The 15,432-nt window shown below is 57.6% G+C and overlaps 1 protein-coding gene across 2 annotated transcripts in view; it reads left to right on the top strand.

Annotated features, from left to right (window-relative positions):
• The first annotated feature begins 9,122 nt into the window (after nucleotides 1-9,122).
• KDM5B (lysine demethylase 5B) overlaps nucleotides 9,123-15,432 on the top strand; it is a 28,442-nt gene continuing 22,132 nt past the window's right edge. The window contains exon 1 of one of the 2 annotated variants that reach the window (NM_001031029.2): nucleotides 9,123-9,338. In NM_001031029.2, the coding sequence (NP_001026200.1) occupies nucleotides 9,201-9,338 (138 nt within the window). In that variant the 5' untranslated portion in view covers nucleotides 9,123-9,200. Of the gene's footprint in view, nucleotides 9,339-9,893; nucleotides 12,752-15,432 lie in introns of those variants that run through there. The other variant, XM_046904138.1, reaches the window with a different exon arrangement.

Here is a 15,432-nt window from a genome sequence, read left to right on the forward strand (position 1 = left end):
GGGAGTTGACTTGTGGTATGTCAAAGTGTTCTTTGTGCAGTGTACAGTGATGGATGAGTTGCTGCAGGACACAGTACTGCAGAGCTCTCTTGTGAAAGGACTCACCATATTGAGTGCTGAGTTCTCCGAGAACTTGGATCCAGCTAGGGCATCTTGTTCACTGCGCTCATCAGGTTTGAGATGCATTATGCTTTCACATGTTAAAAATAATATGTGCTGCTATAATATATGTAGAAAAATGATAAGGTGCCACTGATAGGTTTAACGAGAGATGCTTTGTCATCTGTTCACCACTGGGCTCACACTGAAAACACCGCTCATCCAGTCTGTGTCATGCACTATTTTTCTTGGTAGCAGCATTAAGAAACACACTGTTGCGTTAACCAGTGGGCACATAACCCTCTCAATGTAGTCATACTTGTAGCAAGTGAAGATAAGACTGTTTTTCTCAGATGTAAAGCAGAGATAATTACAGCAGGGAGATGCTGCTGAATGCGTCTCACTTGGTAAGGAACATCCCTGTACTTGTGCTTGGAAGGCAGCTGTGTGCCTGTTGGTGCTGGCAGAAGCACAGGCATTATCTAGTGGGAGCTAAATATACCTTTACCTGTGGTGACACAGCTTTCTTCCAGTGCCGAGATTCGCAGTTAATAGCCATAACCTGATAGAGCAACACTGAGTCACAAAGTGGAGGAGGAGGAAGTGAGCAGGCACCGTTGGTGTACTGCCTGCACGTTGGTGAGCCAGCCTGTGCGTGGCTGGTTGTGTCTGTAGGTCTGTCCTAAGCTGCTTCTGGTGCCACTGCAGGGAAACGCAGTGCAACAACTTCGTTTCCACCCACTCTGCCTCTGAATGGGCAGTAAGTGAGAGTTGTCTGTGGTGGATGGACTCAGTATTAAGGATTCTCTGGTTCACCTTGTGCCTTTCCTGCTGTGTAATAGTGGGAGTTACAGAACAGTATCTCAGTGGCAGTTTAGTCATTCATTGCAGAAAATCTGGAATAGCTGGAGGAGTAGCAGTGTCAGTTCACTTCTTTGCTGATGTGCAGTTGTAGGTGGTTGAATTGCCTTGTCCCAAGCCTGCAGCCTCCAGTCTTGTTGGGCCCTCTGCTGCAGTACTGCTTACCCACTGAGCTCTGCGAGGTGAGCAAGGAGCACGTCATCCCATGCTCAGCCAAACCTGCACAAACACAACAGCAGACAGATCTTGCCATCTGAACGGCAGTGCTGCTAACTCTTCAAAAGCCTGTACTTGTGCCAGGTGAGACTGTTTGCCTTTGTACAAGGTCATGTTTTCTCTTATGTAGGAGATGCTTCAAAGGTAGAACTTCAGTTGTGCATAGTTACAATGCAGAGATACTCTAAACAGGGCAGTTTGTCACTTTATTGCTGAAGTTTTGTAAAAACCTAAAAAATTCAATTTTTTTTCCCTCAATGTCTTTTATGCTGAGTTCATATTTCTTTTCCAAGTCTTAGAAATTTGGGAAGAAAAAGTCTATTAGAGATACTGTGTATTGAATAGGAGCTGTGCATGACCAGAGCTTGGAAAGTATAGAGGAAGGGTAACTGAGCCTAGAGCCAGGAGTAAGGTTGAAATGGAATGATGCTGCTGCTATTCTCTCCATATTGCTGCTTGAAAACCCATTGCTGAGCTTTGCTAGTCAGCAGTTCATCAAACAGAGATGGGTGAAGGAGGTACTCAGGCAGTTCATAACTGCCAAATTCCTGTGCCTTATGTTTGGTGGATAAGATTTGTTTTTCCATCTATTAGACCTGGAAGTGAGTTATCTGTAGTAAGTGCTGGGTGTGCTCAGGTTCTTGTACAGCACTAAGAGGGTTAGGGGAAAGAACAGACAACAGGCCTTCCCTCTGGTCTAGGTGCTGGTCCTGGAGTGATGTGGATGATTTCTGCAGTATGTGCCTCTTGAAGGTGTTGAGTGCAGATGAATCCCTTTGTCAAAACATCTCAAACTCCCTCCACCTGTGCTTACTGCACCTTCTTTGTCACTGCTTTGAGTTTCGGTAAGACAGGCCTCCACAAGGTTAGTGGCTGTCAATGTTTATTCAGACTCCTTTTCACTGGTGGCTGCTCTAGGTGGCACCCTGCGATGCTTCGTGTTGGGAACGAATTCCATGCAGTATTCTTGAAGAATGCCAAGACCTCAAGCATTTCCACGTTATTTTTTGTCGGAGCTCTCTGGCTGCAGCTGTCCCAGGCACTTCAGTTTTGCACCATCACCACTTGTAGGGGCTGCTTTTCATTTGGTGGTACTGAGAGTGGAGGTCTGTGGCTTTTTGGTTATTTCACAGTGCAGTTGGCAGAACCTGCTGTGGGTGAGCACTGCAGGTACGCAGCGTTTGAAAGATGCCGATGAAACATTTTTAGCGTGCCATTGTCCTCCAGCAGTTCTGGAGCTGATTTCATGCAATTCTGCACTATCAAAGCTGTGTTGCATGCAGAGTTGCTTTCAGTTCTGTTTGAATATCTGTGCCTGCTGCTGTGGGACAGCCTGAACTGCTAACTACTGCATCCCATACTCCCTCGTACTCCCTCTTCCGTCACCAGGCGATCTTGTCTCTGTGCTTGTGCTGGCTCTGCCACTGTTTTTGTGTTAAATAGATAAAATTAATCCATTCTTGGGGTAGGGAGAAGGACGAAGCTTTCACTATCTCTGGTGGCTCAGCACAGAGTCAGCTGAGTGCCACAGCGGGCAGGAGGGAAGCATGGGGTGCCATGGGGCAGCTGCAGCTGAACCCCAGCCTCGATTACTGGGTGCTGACTGGGACAAAATGGTTTCTGTCTTTGTTCTCCACAACTTAAATGGAGTGTTGATGTGGAAGGCAGAAGCATGCGATGCATTAGTGGAAGTGTCCCAGTCACGTCTCAGTGCGTTATAGAACCATTTCTGCTATTGTCCACAGATACTTTTGGGAAGTGTTAATGTCTTGCAGCGAGCACATATGGCACCCAGAAATGGAGGGCTTCCTCATCCATGGATTATCTCACCATTCAGGTGACAGTTACTGGCCCTTTGACACGAAGTACTTCTGTTTCTTGTTTTATTCTTTTTGCTTTGTAGTGTTTATCTTCCTGTTTTCAAATTCCGGCTGTTTCTTTACTTGTTCACTGCTGTTACAGATATCAACAGTGTGTTTAAGTTCCAGCTTTGTCTATTGCAGCATATGTGCACTGGCCTCGTTATCTGCAGTGCCTACAAGTATTTGGTGTCTACTAAGTGTGTCTGTGTATTAAATTTGCTTGATAATGTTCAGAGGGACAGCTTGTCTGCACATTGGTTTAGACCTCGTTTATTTTTGATCAGCTGTACTAAATACTCACACGTGTCTATTGCGGAATGCTTCTGCAGCACCCGAGAGCCAATACACCCATGTTTTGGCAGTTGCAGGTGCTGGCAGATCAGGAGCAAGCCTTACAGTTCTACTTGCTGCCACTGGCAGCTTATTTTCTTGTTCAGTCCTGTACTCCCTTGCAAAAGGTGCTCGTCGGTTGGATGTTCTGAAAGCTTTGTATCAGCTGTCAGGTGCTCAGGGTTGCAGAGATGGATGTGGGAAGCCAGGCCTGCCGGAGCAGTCCAGATTTTTGGAAAAGCCACTTGAAAAACCCTCCGAATGCAGCCCCTTCTGAGGGGTCTGATTTATGTTTGTTTTAGGAGTTTATTAAATTCTTTCCATTGCCAGGTTATTTAATCACATCCTTTCTCCTTCAAATGCCTTCTGGCTCACCAGCTGCTTTTAAGCCTACATGCCATCTACCAGATTCTGCATCATTCTGCCTGGTTGTGATTCATGTGGTTTCTTGCTCCCTTGGCTAACGTGGTCATTTCATGTCATCAGTGTTATCTGAAATACTATCTGAAATATTTTTCTCTGCTTTAATTCGTGCAGCTCTTACACATCCTCCAATGTATCTGAGCAATCTGCAACCATTCCTCCATGCTTATACCCTCTCTGTAAGTAATCTGTGAATGATGGTGGCTTAAAACCCAATGTCATTCTGACTACTTTTCTGTCTACTCTTAGACTCATTTTTAGTGTATTTTAGTGACTTGTGAGGGCTTAAATGATTGTACACATCTGCCTTTAGGAACCTGAGTGGTAGTTTGTCATTCTTTCTCTCCTATAAGCTTTAATTAAATGTTTATGACCAGGCCAGCTTCTCTCCTTGCCTGGGCCTGTGCAGTGTCACTGAGCGGTGGAGAGGAGGGCAGTGGGTTTATCTGTGGCGGTGCAAAGTGCCTGCACTCTGTGATAGTGGGCTCTGCACGGCTGGCAGGAGGGATGGGCTCCTCAGTGGGTTTTTTATTGCTGTTTCCACTCAACCCATGCAGAAACCACAGCTGAGTTCAGATACTCCGGGGAACGGTTGTGATGGTGCTTTGTTTCCCTGCAGTTACCCTTTCCTTTTTAAGAAAGATGTGCTTTGTGGCTCTGAGCATCACGGCAAGTTGTATTTTTCCATTCAGCCCACTGTGCTGCAGGGGCTGCGTGGCTGAATTGCTTTCCCCGGCACTGAGGTCCAGACCTGAGCTTGTCACCCACGGCTCCCTTCACAGCTAATGCAAAGCATTGAGGGGGTTTTTAGGGTTAGATTACTCTGACCTATTTTAGACAGTACCTTTAAGATAATGAGCTGGACCTCGCCCTCGCTGACTCTCCAAGCGCTGCACGGATGGCTGCTCCCTCATCAGCCTCCTCACTTACCCAGAAGCATCCCACCCTCGGCACGTCCTGCCTGGAAGCAGGTTGTGTCCCACACTGCTATTAGCACAGCGGAGAGTAAGCAGGTACGACTGTAATTTGAGTGAGTCAGCAGCTGCTGGAGGGTGGAGAGAGGCGTGTGAAACAGCCCAGCTCTGCCTCTGCTTCCTACAGTGCTGCTTTGCTTATCCGTGTGCCTACGGTAGTCTGGCCCTGGATCTGGAGTAAGACTCTATTTAGCCTTTAATAGAAGCTAATGAGAGGGTATGAGACTTTAGAAACTTTATTAATAAAAGTAACGCTGAAGGGAGTTGCACAACTGTCAAGGACTTCCCATGCTTGAACAGAAGTATTGTAGAGCTCCACGTGCTCCCCATCTGCCTTTACCTGCCTATTGACACAGTCCCCACCAGGAGCTGTGTGCAGCTGTGGGACTTCCGTCCTCACTCAGCTCAGCGCAGCCCACAGACGGGGCTCAGATTTCCTGCCTGCCCCTTCAGCGTGGCCCCTCCGCGTGGTTTCCTGTAGCTGACATGTTCAGCCTGCAGCCTGAAGAGTTAAGAGCTTGTGGTGCTTGTTAGGCTTCCCCCGAGCACGGCAGGCACCGCGCAGATGTGGAGCCTGCATGTTGTCAGCCAGCACATAGCAGGGCAAGGGTTTGGAGCACAGTTTCTGGGGGAAAACGTACCGAGACAACCAGATATTGAAACTGCTGCTTCTCTTGTAGCAAAATTCCTAGCAAAGTTCCTGATTGTTATCCACCTGGGAATGCTGCTCTGGGGCTCAAATCAGCCAAGGCGAAATGCAAGGCGAATGGTGTGCATCCCTGGCACCACAGCAGGAGTCAGTGCAACGCCTGCCAGCTGTTAATGACACTTCCAGAATTTCTCATCCAGATCCACCCGTATTCCTAAACAGGATCCTGAGATCGGGGTACCTTAACGCTGTTAATCTTGTGCTCAGTGCAGCAGTGCCTTGGAGCAGCTGGCTTTCTGGAGAGTGTGAAACCCTTTCCTAGCTTTAGTGATGAAATTAAGATTGCTTTACAGGCTCATACAAGTGGCTGGTTTGCCCAGGTAAACTGGTTTGGTTTGATCTGTCATACATTCTGCTTACCAAATCTGTTTGTTCCCAGGAATCAATTTTCTTAAAGAGCTGAAAGGCTCAGCATGTTTCCCCCCTGCCCTATGCTGTGAACGTGTATTTAAACTGGGCAAAGATCTGCTGTTGAAATGAGTGCTTTGGCTTCAGTGGAGTTCACTTATCTGTGACTTAAGGCAAAAAACTGATTGTAGGCTCCATATGTGGTACTGAGCCTCTCTGGGCACCGCAGTCTGACACTGCCTTGGACTCGAGCAGGATCTGTTCCAGCCTCTTCGAGGTAACCCCGCAGTGGAGTTCCTGTAATGTCAGCATCCTGTCATGATTTCTGAGTCTCTGGGAGCAGTTCGGGTTTGCTCAGTGCCCAGAGCTGTAGATATCCTGTCTGCTCGGAGCCCTGGGCTCTGATCCTTCCTAGAGCTGCTCTCGGTTCCCAGTGCTCCCATTGTCCCAGGGCTCGGGGTGCCATGGGAACGGGCTGCAGTTGGAGCTCCTGTGCTATGGGGTGCAGCTGAGGCTGCTGGCACTGAGGATGCCTTCCTCTGGCTGAGGCTCCTGCTAGCAGCTCCTGTTCTTGTTTGCCCCTCCTCGATGTACGATTTAGTTCTATAGCACATCCTTGGAAACAAATAGGACTACCCAACCCTTAAAGAATGCATGCATTCTCATTTCAGCTGGGAGGAATCTGCCTTTCCCTCTGTAAGGTGTGCTGCTTTATCCCAGAATCCGGAGCTATTGATTCCAAAGTCAGTGCTGTGCCACCAACCCACCCAGTACAGCGAAGCACGTTTGTGTCGATGTGGCTGTAGGAATGATGAGATGCCTGCGGGCGTGCAGACCCTCCCCACCTGGACCCTCACCTTCCCTCCAAGGGACAATCTTCTTGGTTTTGGGGTCATTTTAACTCTCCTCTCTGCTCTGATCTTTGCATTGTCTTTGCCTTCCCCTGTAATAACTTCCAATGTAAAGCACCTGCATTGCATGCATTGTATTTTTCCATCAGAGTCCCACAGGAGATTTTGTACCTGATTCTATTAGCAGAAACGGTCCTTCTAAACACGGCCCTTCTGGCTCTGATGGGATGAGTCCTGGGGGAGTCGTCCCCAAGAAGACTCGGGCGGTTTCTGATAAACAGGGACATTTAGGCACCCTTGACGTTGGCACAGCCATGGAAGTCGCTTTGCTCAGAGCTCTTTGCTCCGTGCTGGGGACCCCTGAGCTCCGGGTATGGTGCAGAGCAGCTGTTCTAAGCTGATGACGTCGTTTAGTTTTCTTCCCCGGATCATTGCATTAGGCGATTGCTACTGGAGATCGCCTCGGTGTAAAAACGAGAGTAGGAAACAGCTGTGATGCACTTCATGTAAACGGGTTGCGACTTCTGGCTGCCTAACCTCGCTGCTGCTTCGCACAGGGAAGCGGCTCCCCGCCCTCTCACCTGCGGATCGGCGGCGGAAGGCAACTCGTGGGACCGCCTGAGCTGCGGCCCTTCCATCGGCTCCGAGCTGAGCCCGGGCGGCTCCTCGGGCCGAGGTGGGGCTGTGTGCTGCGGTGAGCTCCGCCCGTGTGTGCTGCGGGTGTCTGCTGGGCGGCCCCGCGGGGCCGGGGGCTGCAGCTGAGCCCCCCTCCGTGCCTCTGCGCTGCTCACAGGCAGTTTCCATTTCAGTTCTTCAGTGAGAAGCGCTCGTCTGGACCTGTGGAAGCTTCTTACTCAAACAGGGAGCAGAAGTTGGGGTAGTTTATGGCTTCCTCCTTCCCGCAAACAATTTGATGAATTAAATTCCCGCGTTGTGGGAACAGCGGGGGGCCGGGAACCCGGCGTGGGGGATTCGGGCTGTTCGCAGGCGGTTTTGGCGTTGGGACCATTGAACTGCTCGGGGTGCCCACGGGGTGGGCGTCTCCTCCCCGCTGTGGGTACGAGCACGGCAGCGGAGGCTGCTGTGGCAGCACCGCGTGGGTTTTACTCGAAGGGGGGGGACTGTAGGCCAGCAGTCGGTGCTTCGTTAAGGCCGTGCTGTGTAACAAAAGGGGTTCGGTCCCCACGGCTGAGCGGAGCCGCACGGAAAGGGCCGCGCTCCGAACATGGCGGCCGGGGGGGGGTGCCGTGCCCGAAGCCTCCGCGGGGCCCCAGAGCCGGCGGGACGCGGTCCGCGCGTGCGGGAACGGGACTGAGCCGCGCGGGGCAGCGGCAGCACCGACCCGGAGCCACTCCGCTCTGCGGGGAGCGCGGACGGGAGCGGTGGGGGCGGTGCCGCGGGGCGGGGCCAGGCCGGCACGCACGTGCGCTACGTGCGGCGCCTGCAGCTGCGGCGGAGCCGCCCCTCCCTCCGCGTCGCGGGGGGGGGGCAGCGCCGGGCCGGGCCCTCGGGGCGCGTCCCCGTCCGACGCCGCGCTCCGTCGCGGTCGCGGAGCCCCCCGGCCCGTCTCGCCGCCGACGCGGCCCGCGCCGCTCGGGAGGACGGGGGATCGGGCCGCGCCTCGGGGCGCTCGGAACAAAGCGGCCGCGCGGCGCTCCGGCTGCGGAGAGGGGACCGTTTGCCGCCGGAGCGCCGCGCGGGGCCGCGACGAGACCGCCTCAGTCCGGCGGCGGCCGCCCGGGGTCGGGCACAGACAATGCGTCCGCGCGGCGCGCTCAGGCCCCGCCCCCCCGTGACGCGGCCGCGGCGCAGCCAATGGGAGGCGGCGGAGAGGCTCTTTAAAAAAAGAAGCGCCGGCAGCGGCGGCCGTCAGCTGTGCGGATCCCTCCGCGCATGTAAACACAGCGCCGCGGGCCCAGCGCCCCTCACGGCGCCGCGCGGCCCAACGGCCGCGGGCCCCCATCGCCCCCCCCCCACCCCCGGCCGAGAGCGGCTCCGCGCGGGGAGCGCTGCGCTGAGGAGCGGCTCCGGCGGCCGTCGGGGGCGGCGGCGCGGGGCTGCGGGCGCTCCCCGAACCAGCGGTGCTGGGGGGAGCGGTGCGGGGCAGGAGGTCCGCGGGGCGCGCACAAAGGCGCGGGGCCGCCGCTCGGAGCTCCCGGCTCGGCTCGTTCCGCGGCCGGGGGGCGGCGCGGGGCGGAGGGGAGCGGAGCGGCTCCGCGCTGAGAGCTCGGAAGGCCCCGGGCCGCGCCCCCCCTCCGCCACCCGCCCCGCGGCGACCCCGGCCCGGCCCGGCGCCCCCTCACAAAGGCGCGTGACGGGGCGGGGCGGCCGCCGCCCCCTCCCCCCGCCCAGCCCGGGGCGGACTCTTTTTCTCTCGCGTTCTGGCTCCGTGCCCCCCCGCCCCCTCCCTTCCACCCCCCACCTCCCGGCGGACGCGCACGTCCCGTTCGAGGCGCTCGGCGGCCCCGGCGGCTGTTGGAGGATTGTTCGGAGTCGGCGGCGGTGGCGGCGCGGCCCGGGCCGGGCCATGGCCGAGTTCCTGCCCCCGCCCGAGTGCCCCGTCTTCGAGCCCAGCTGGGAGGAGTTCGCCGACCCCTTCGCCTTCATCCACAAGATCCGGCCCATCGCCGAGCAGACCGGCATCTGCAAGGTGCGGCCGCCGCCGGTGAGTGCCCGCATGGCGCCGCCGGGAACGGCCTTTGTGTGGCGGCCCGGCCCGGCCCGGCCCGCAGCCGCACCTCCGGCGCCGATCCCGGGCAGGTGGGCCCGGCCGGGAGCGCCCCGGCGCTGCGCGGAAGTTTGGCCGCCCCCGGGGCCGGACGGGGCCCTTCCGCCGTCCCCCCCCCTCCTTCCCCCCCCAGTCCGTCCCTCGGCCGCCTCCAAGTCGCTCCAAGTGCCGGAGTCGGCCCGCGGCGGGCGCAGCTCTGACCCCGCGCTCCCCGCCGAGGCCTCTCCGCGCCTCCCCCCGCCGCTCGGCCACGAAAAGTTCCGGCGCGGCCCTCGGCGCCGTCCCGGAGCGCAGTTGGGGCGAACGGCCCCGGTGCGGAGCGGCGCTCGGGTGCTGCCCTCCATGTTGGCATTGTGGGGCCGCGGCCCTCCGCTCTGCGCTCCCGCCCGGCCCGGCCCCGCGGCGCCCGGCGCGGCGCTCCCCGTGCGGGCGATAACTGCGCAAGTTGGACGACCCCGCGCTCCTCGGCCCGAGTTCGGCCGCCGGCTCCGCTCGCCGAATCCCGGGCAGACACGGCCACCATTTTAGAACGCGATCCTCGCCGGGAAGAGCCGCGAGCCTTCGTCCTCATCCTCGTCGCCCGGCCCGGCGGCGCGCCGTGCTCGCCATTGCGGCGCGGGCTCCGGGTTTCTTTTGTTAGCTGACCCCGTTTGCTGAGAGCCGTTCGATCTCAGCCCGCAGTTTGCGCGGTCGGGAGCGGCCGTTCCGTGACGGGGACGAACGGCCCGAGCGGCGAGGAGCGGAAATCCGATTGCCCGACGTTTGCCCGTCGTCTCATCTCGGTGCGCTCCGCTCAGCCGGGGGTGGCGCGGCCGCCCCGGGGCGGCGATGGCAGCGGAGGGCCGAGCGGAGGGCCGCGCTTCTGCCGGCCGGAGCGCTGCGGGCGACGCTCGGAGTTCGGAGCGGCGCTGCCCCCAAACGAGCGCCCCTCGGGGCTCCTCGGCTCGGTGCCGGGGCTCCCGTCGGCCGTTCCTTCGCCGAATTAAAGTGAAGTCGGAGCGCATCTTTGTGGCGGAGGAGCGGCGCGGGGCTCCTCGCAGCGGAAGGCGGAGCTGCTCTGGAAGGGCTCCGTGTGCTCCCGGCCGGCACGGAACGCCCCGCGCCCATCCCGGCGTGGAACCGAGCGGGGCTGCACGGCGAGGGGATGGGATGGTGTTCAATACGCGGCCGACGCTGAACTTATGTAATGTGTTGGAGGAGGACGGCCCTGCTGGAGCGCGCACTGCCAGCGGTGCTTCGGCGGCTGAGAGCGGAGCGGGATTTCTATGGAGGTGTTTTTTCTTTTGTGGTTTGTTTTAAAAATCTCACCTGCGTTTCTCATCTCCGTGCACACAAAAAGCAAAGCCCGGCAATAAAAGCCCCTTCTGAGCTTCCGTATCTCTTAGAGAGGCAGACGAGCAGCGCTCTGAGGGAATAATGACCGACTACAGCTGCGTGCTCTCATCTCCACCTATAAAGGCCGGGACCCCTCGGTCCGATCGGATGGTTTCACTGAGCGCGTTTAGAAGTGGGGCGAAAGCAGTCGGAGCTCCGAGGGTGGAACAGCCCGTGGTTGTGCAGGGCTTGGCTCCGTCTGCCCCCGCCGTGGCCCTGTGGCTGTGCCTGCGCCGGCCTGCAGCATAGAGGGAGCCCTTCAGGCCTGCCTGGCGTGGCTGCCGGCCTTCCTTCCCCCTGCAGATGAGCACAGCGAATGTTCGGTTGCCGTTCGTTGCTGAGGGGTGCGGTGGTTTACAGGAGCTGCGTCGGCCTTTGTGCGGAGCTCTGCGTTCCGATGGAACGTGTGGGGATCTCCCCGTGTCCCAGCGGGGCTCCTGCCTCCCTGCTCGGCCTGCGTGGTTGTGCCGTCCGGGACCCACGTTGGAAAAGATTCCGAATTTGGTCCCTTTTTGCACAGATTTGGGCTGAAACTCTCATATAGTTACCATCTATTAACCTGTGCTGTTGTGTCTGACCGCAGCAGGGGAGGCGTTATGTGAGGCTGGCGGTGCCCAGCGGTGCGGTGAGGAGGTCACTGCTCCGGGCTGCGGAGCACAAAGGGAGCAGCTCTGCGTCCCCTTCCGTGGGAGCTGTGTGTGAGTGGGCACCCAATGCACGCAGAGCATCAGTGGTGGCTGCTCAGTGCTGGAGGCCGGGGCAGCAGCAGAGCGTTCTGTGAGAGAGACAGTGAGCACCCAATATGGGGGGGGGGTGTTGGGTGAGGGGATATTCGGGGAGGTGGCAGCAGGGAGAGCTGCTCCGTGGGGCTGGGATTTCACAGTTTCCACTTGAGTGCTCCGGAGAAGCTTTCTTCCCTTTGGTTCCAGTTTGTTCCAGCCATTGCTGATGACTTCGTTTTGCTCTTGTTCAGATGACTGAATGTGGGATGCTGCAGTCCCAGTGGTAACTCCTCCTTTCAGTATCTGAAGGGCTGTAAGGGGACGGAGTCCATAGCGGGTCTGTGCGATGGGAGGAGAGGCGTTTCACACTTAAAGGGCAGGGATTGGGGTTGGTCACAGAGAGGCGGTGCTGCCCCATCCCTGCAGCCCCCCGAGGGCGGCGCGGGGCTGTGAGCGCTGCTGGGGCTGTGGGTGTCCCCGTGCACGGCAGGGAGTGGGACCACATGGCCTTGAAGGGCCCCTTCCAACTCACACCGCTCTGATTCTCCTCCATACTTGAAACGGTGGTCGGTCCTATGGGGGACACAGCTGTAGCTGTGTGTGTTGGCGCTGCAGTGCAGGACGAGCTGAGGGCTCCTCGCTGCCCTGAGCACAGCACAGCAGCCTGGCTGCCGGGCCGCACGCCGGGCTTTGCCTGCAGTCTCCTCGTGAGGTTCGTGTGCCACCAAACGGGAGGTGCAAAACTGCCTGCGGGGCAGTGGGTGCTGCACGGCTGCACGTCGCTCTGCTGCGATTTCTCCTCTGAACCCAACGCGTCCCGTGTTGGGATCTCCTCATTTCGGTGTGAAGTTGGAGCAGCGGTTTGTCCAATAATCGGCGCGTTGGGCGCTGTGTTTGGAGGGCGCTTCCGAGGGTGAAGGCTGGTGGTGGAGCTCAGCGCAGCTGTCTGACGGCTTCTTAATGTTAATTAGTGGAAGGAAACGTCCCCTCAGATTTCCAGCATAGCTTTGAGAATAACGGGTGGAAAGCAGAGCGTGGTGTGCTGTTCTGCTCCAGTTCTGCCCGAGAATGGACCCCTCTTCCCATTGGGCTGTGGAGCTGCTTTGCTGCAGTGAAGAAATAACTGACAACGATTGCTTCAGCTTTCCTCGCCGTGGCCATCGGTCTGCAAACACAACGTGCTGTCCTGGAAGCACTGCAGCTCTCCATGGCTGAACACAGGAATTGAGAACATTTGGGTGTGCTTTGGATAATGTGAGTATGGAGAAGGGCGGCCGGGCTCCCAACAACCCGCAGTGCGCACTGATAGCATGGAGGAGGTCTGCATGATGGAGTTGGCACAGCGCTTCTCCTGCATGGCCACCTCCTCTTCCAGTGGCCCTCATAGTGCTGGGAGCTTTGAGGGGTTGTGGTCCTGGCTTTGGGCTCTCCGTGGGTGGGCAGGGCTGGGGCTGTTGTTTGCCACGGTGCTGTTTGGTTCAGTTGGTCACGCTGTCCCAGTCTGAGGGCCGTACTCTGAGTGTGTCAGGATCCTAATTGCAATCGTTGTTCTTCTGCAGAATGGGTAACGTGCTGAAGGAATGGCGGATTATTTCAGCTTTAATGAGGAATTACAGTTGAAGGAGAGGTTTCTAATGGTCTTTCAGAACCTCAGGCCAACAGCATCTGATCCTCATGGAAGGGTCTGGAAGGACAAAAGGGCTGACCTCGTGCAGGTCACAGGTTTGGGTCAGTCGTGGGCCGATCCCGACTGCCTCCCAGGCGCTGGATGTGATGAAGCCCGAACCTCCCAGGTGGGACTCAGTGTGAGGTTTTACCTTTAGGAACAAAGGGGCTGAGCTCAGGGCTGGAGGGAGTGGGGTCTGCAGGGAAACGGCGCAGTGAGCTGCAATGGGCTCCTGCAGGAAGGGTGGGCGGTGCTGAGGAGGGCAGCAGTCAGAGCTGTGCGTTCCTGGGGGGTTTAAAGGGGTCCGACACGGAGATGTGCTGAGCAGTTCTGTGTGCAGAGCGACGCGGTGTGAGGGCAGCAGTGAAACCCAAAGCACTGCTGGGCTGGGAGGGCTGTGGCTGCTGGACGAGGACACATTTCCAGCTCAGCTCCAGCACAGAGCCGGTCTGCGTTTAAGATCCCATCTCCTTGGTTGATAGGTTTCCATTTAACGGAGGTTATTTTGTTTTTCTGTACAAAGTGTGGGCTGAGCACGGTGGTTACCTTCGGGAGTGCTTCTGCTCCATGGGCATGGCAGCCCCGTGGTGTTGGAGCTGCAGATGGAGCAGCACCGATGCAGAGCAGTGCAGCACCCATCCCTGCGGGCGCCTGGGCAGCCCGAGCCGCTCCGATAGCAGAGCCAGGAAGGGTCAGAGGAGCCCATTTAACCGCGTGCCCCATCGTCAGTTCTCAGGGAAATAGGAAGGAGGAGCGGTGTGGTGGTGATGGCTGTTGGGCACAGCACAGCCAGCGGTGTATTTCCTGTGCTGGTGAAATGCTGAAACCTTGGAGTGTGATTGGAGAACGATGGGAGGTCTGAGCCTGGGGTCGGTCCTTCCAGCACAGAGCTCTGGATGCTCGATCCACACGGCCCATTGCAAATGTAAGATGCAGCAGTTTATTCAGGAGCTCCCGGTGGTGCCTTCAGATTGTTGTCGCTTTTCTGTTTGTTTGCTAAAGTTGAGTGACAAAAACGGGCTCGATCAGCTGATAAAACATCCCCTGCCCCCCCAGGCTGCAGCTCCGCAGGGCGGTGTGGGAGAGCCCCGTGCTCAGTGGGTGCACGGCTGGGGAGGGACCGGGGTGCTGCAGCTCTTGGGCACGGCGCTGGTGGTATGGATGGGTGCTGTGCTGGGGCTGTGCTGGGAGAACAGTGTTTAGTGGTGGGGAAGCTGCTGCCCTCGCTGCTCCCAGTGGGACGCTCCTGAGCTGCCCTGCGTTGTCCTTTCCGTGCCGGCGCTGCTCGCTCTGCCCTGTGTCCGCTTCCTGCCCACGCTCACGGCACAGAGGCTGCCATGCCCTGTGCTGCATGTCAGACCGCCGCGTGGTTCCCACATTACTGCGCTCCGGAGCTGCTCCAGCAGCGTCCCGCTGGCCTGAGCTTTCATTGCTCCCCATGTTTGGAATTGGCACGGAAGCTCCTGAGCCTGGAGGGCCGCCCCGTGCTGCAGCCTCCTCTTCTGGCAGGGATTCTGTTGGGAAGGATTTGCGATTTTGTTCTCCGTTGTTAATCTGCAGCCCATAACAGAGCCCGGTTTGATCTCCAATGAGAAGCACTCGAGGCAGGAGCTCATCTCCCCGCAGGGCTCTGCCCCAGCTCTGCCTGCTCCCGCAGCCCTGCGTGGCAGCGCCGGCCCCAAGGAGGTCACGGAGGGATTAATTCCCCTCCACGAGCTTTGTGGTCAGCCCTGGCACCGCTGCGGTGCCAAACAGCGCAGGTCGGTTCTGCAGAGCTTCCCCGATCCTGCAGTCCTCTCCGTGTTCTTGGTGTGAGAACGTGCACCTCAGTGCCACCGCTGCCTCCCTCTGCCAGCAGCCACGGCGCACCTTCACAGGGATCAGGAACAAAGGATGTGGGTCATGTGTGCGGGGTGGGCATCCCGGCAAGCTGCTGTGCTCACTGAGTGAGCGTGTTTCTATGGCAGGAACTGCTGAGGTCCTCCTTTGGGTCTCACCACGGCGCTGTCTAGCAAAATAATGGAGTGACGGGTCGTCTTTTTTTGTCTCACGTGGGAACGACTGCGTCTGAAATGCTGCTCGCGATTTGCAAAAGGTGCTGGAGGAGTAGGAGAGGCTTCAGAACAGAACTGGGAGGAAGGTCTTTACTTGCAGCACTTGGAAGCTGCTCGTGTGTAGGGGAGCAAAAGGGCACGATGTGTGTGTAGAGCAGTGCTCGGAGCATTGCGTCCAGGAGGGGATACGGCCGCAGATGGGCAGTCGGAAACCA

The sequence above is a fragment of the Gallus gallus genome, chromosome 26 (genome assembly GCF_016699485.2).
Source record: "Gallus gallus isolate bGalGal1 chromosome 26, bGalGal1.mat.broiler.GRCg7b, whole genome shotgun sequence".
In the NCBI taxonomy this organism is placed as follows: domain Eukaryota; kingdom Metazoa; phylum Chordata; class Aves; order Galliformes; family Phasianidae; genus Gallus; species Gallus gallus.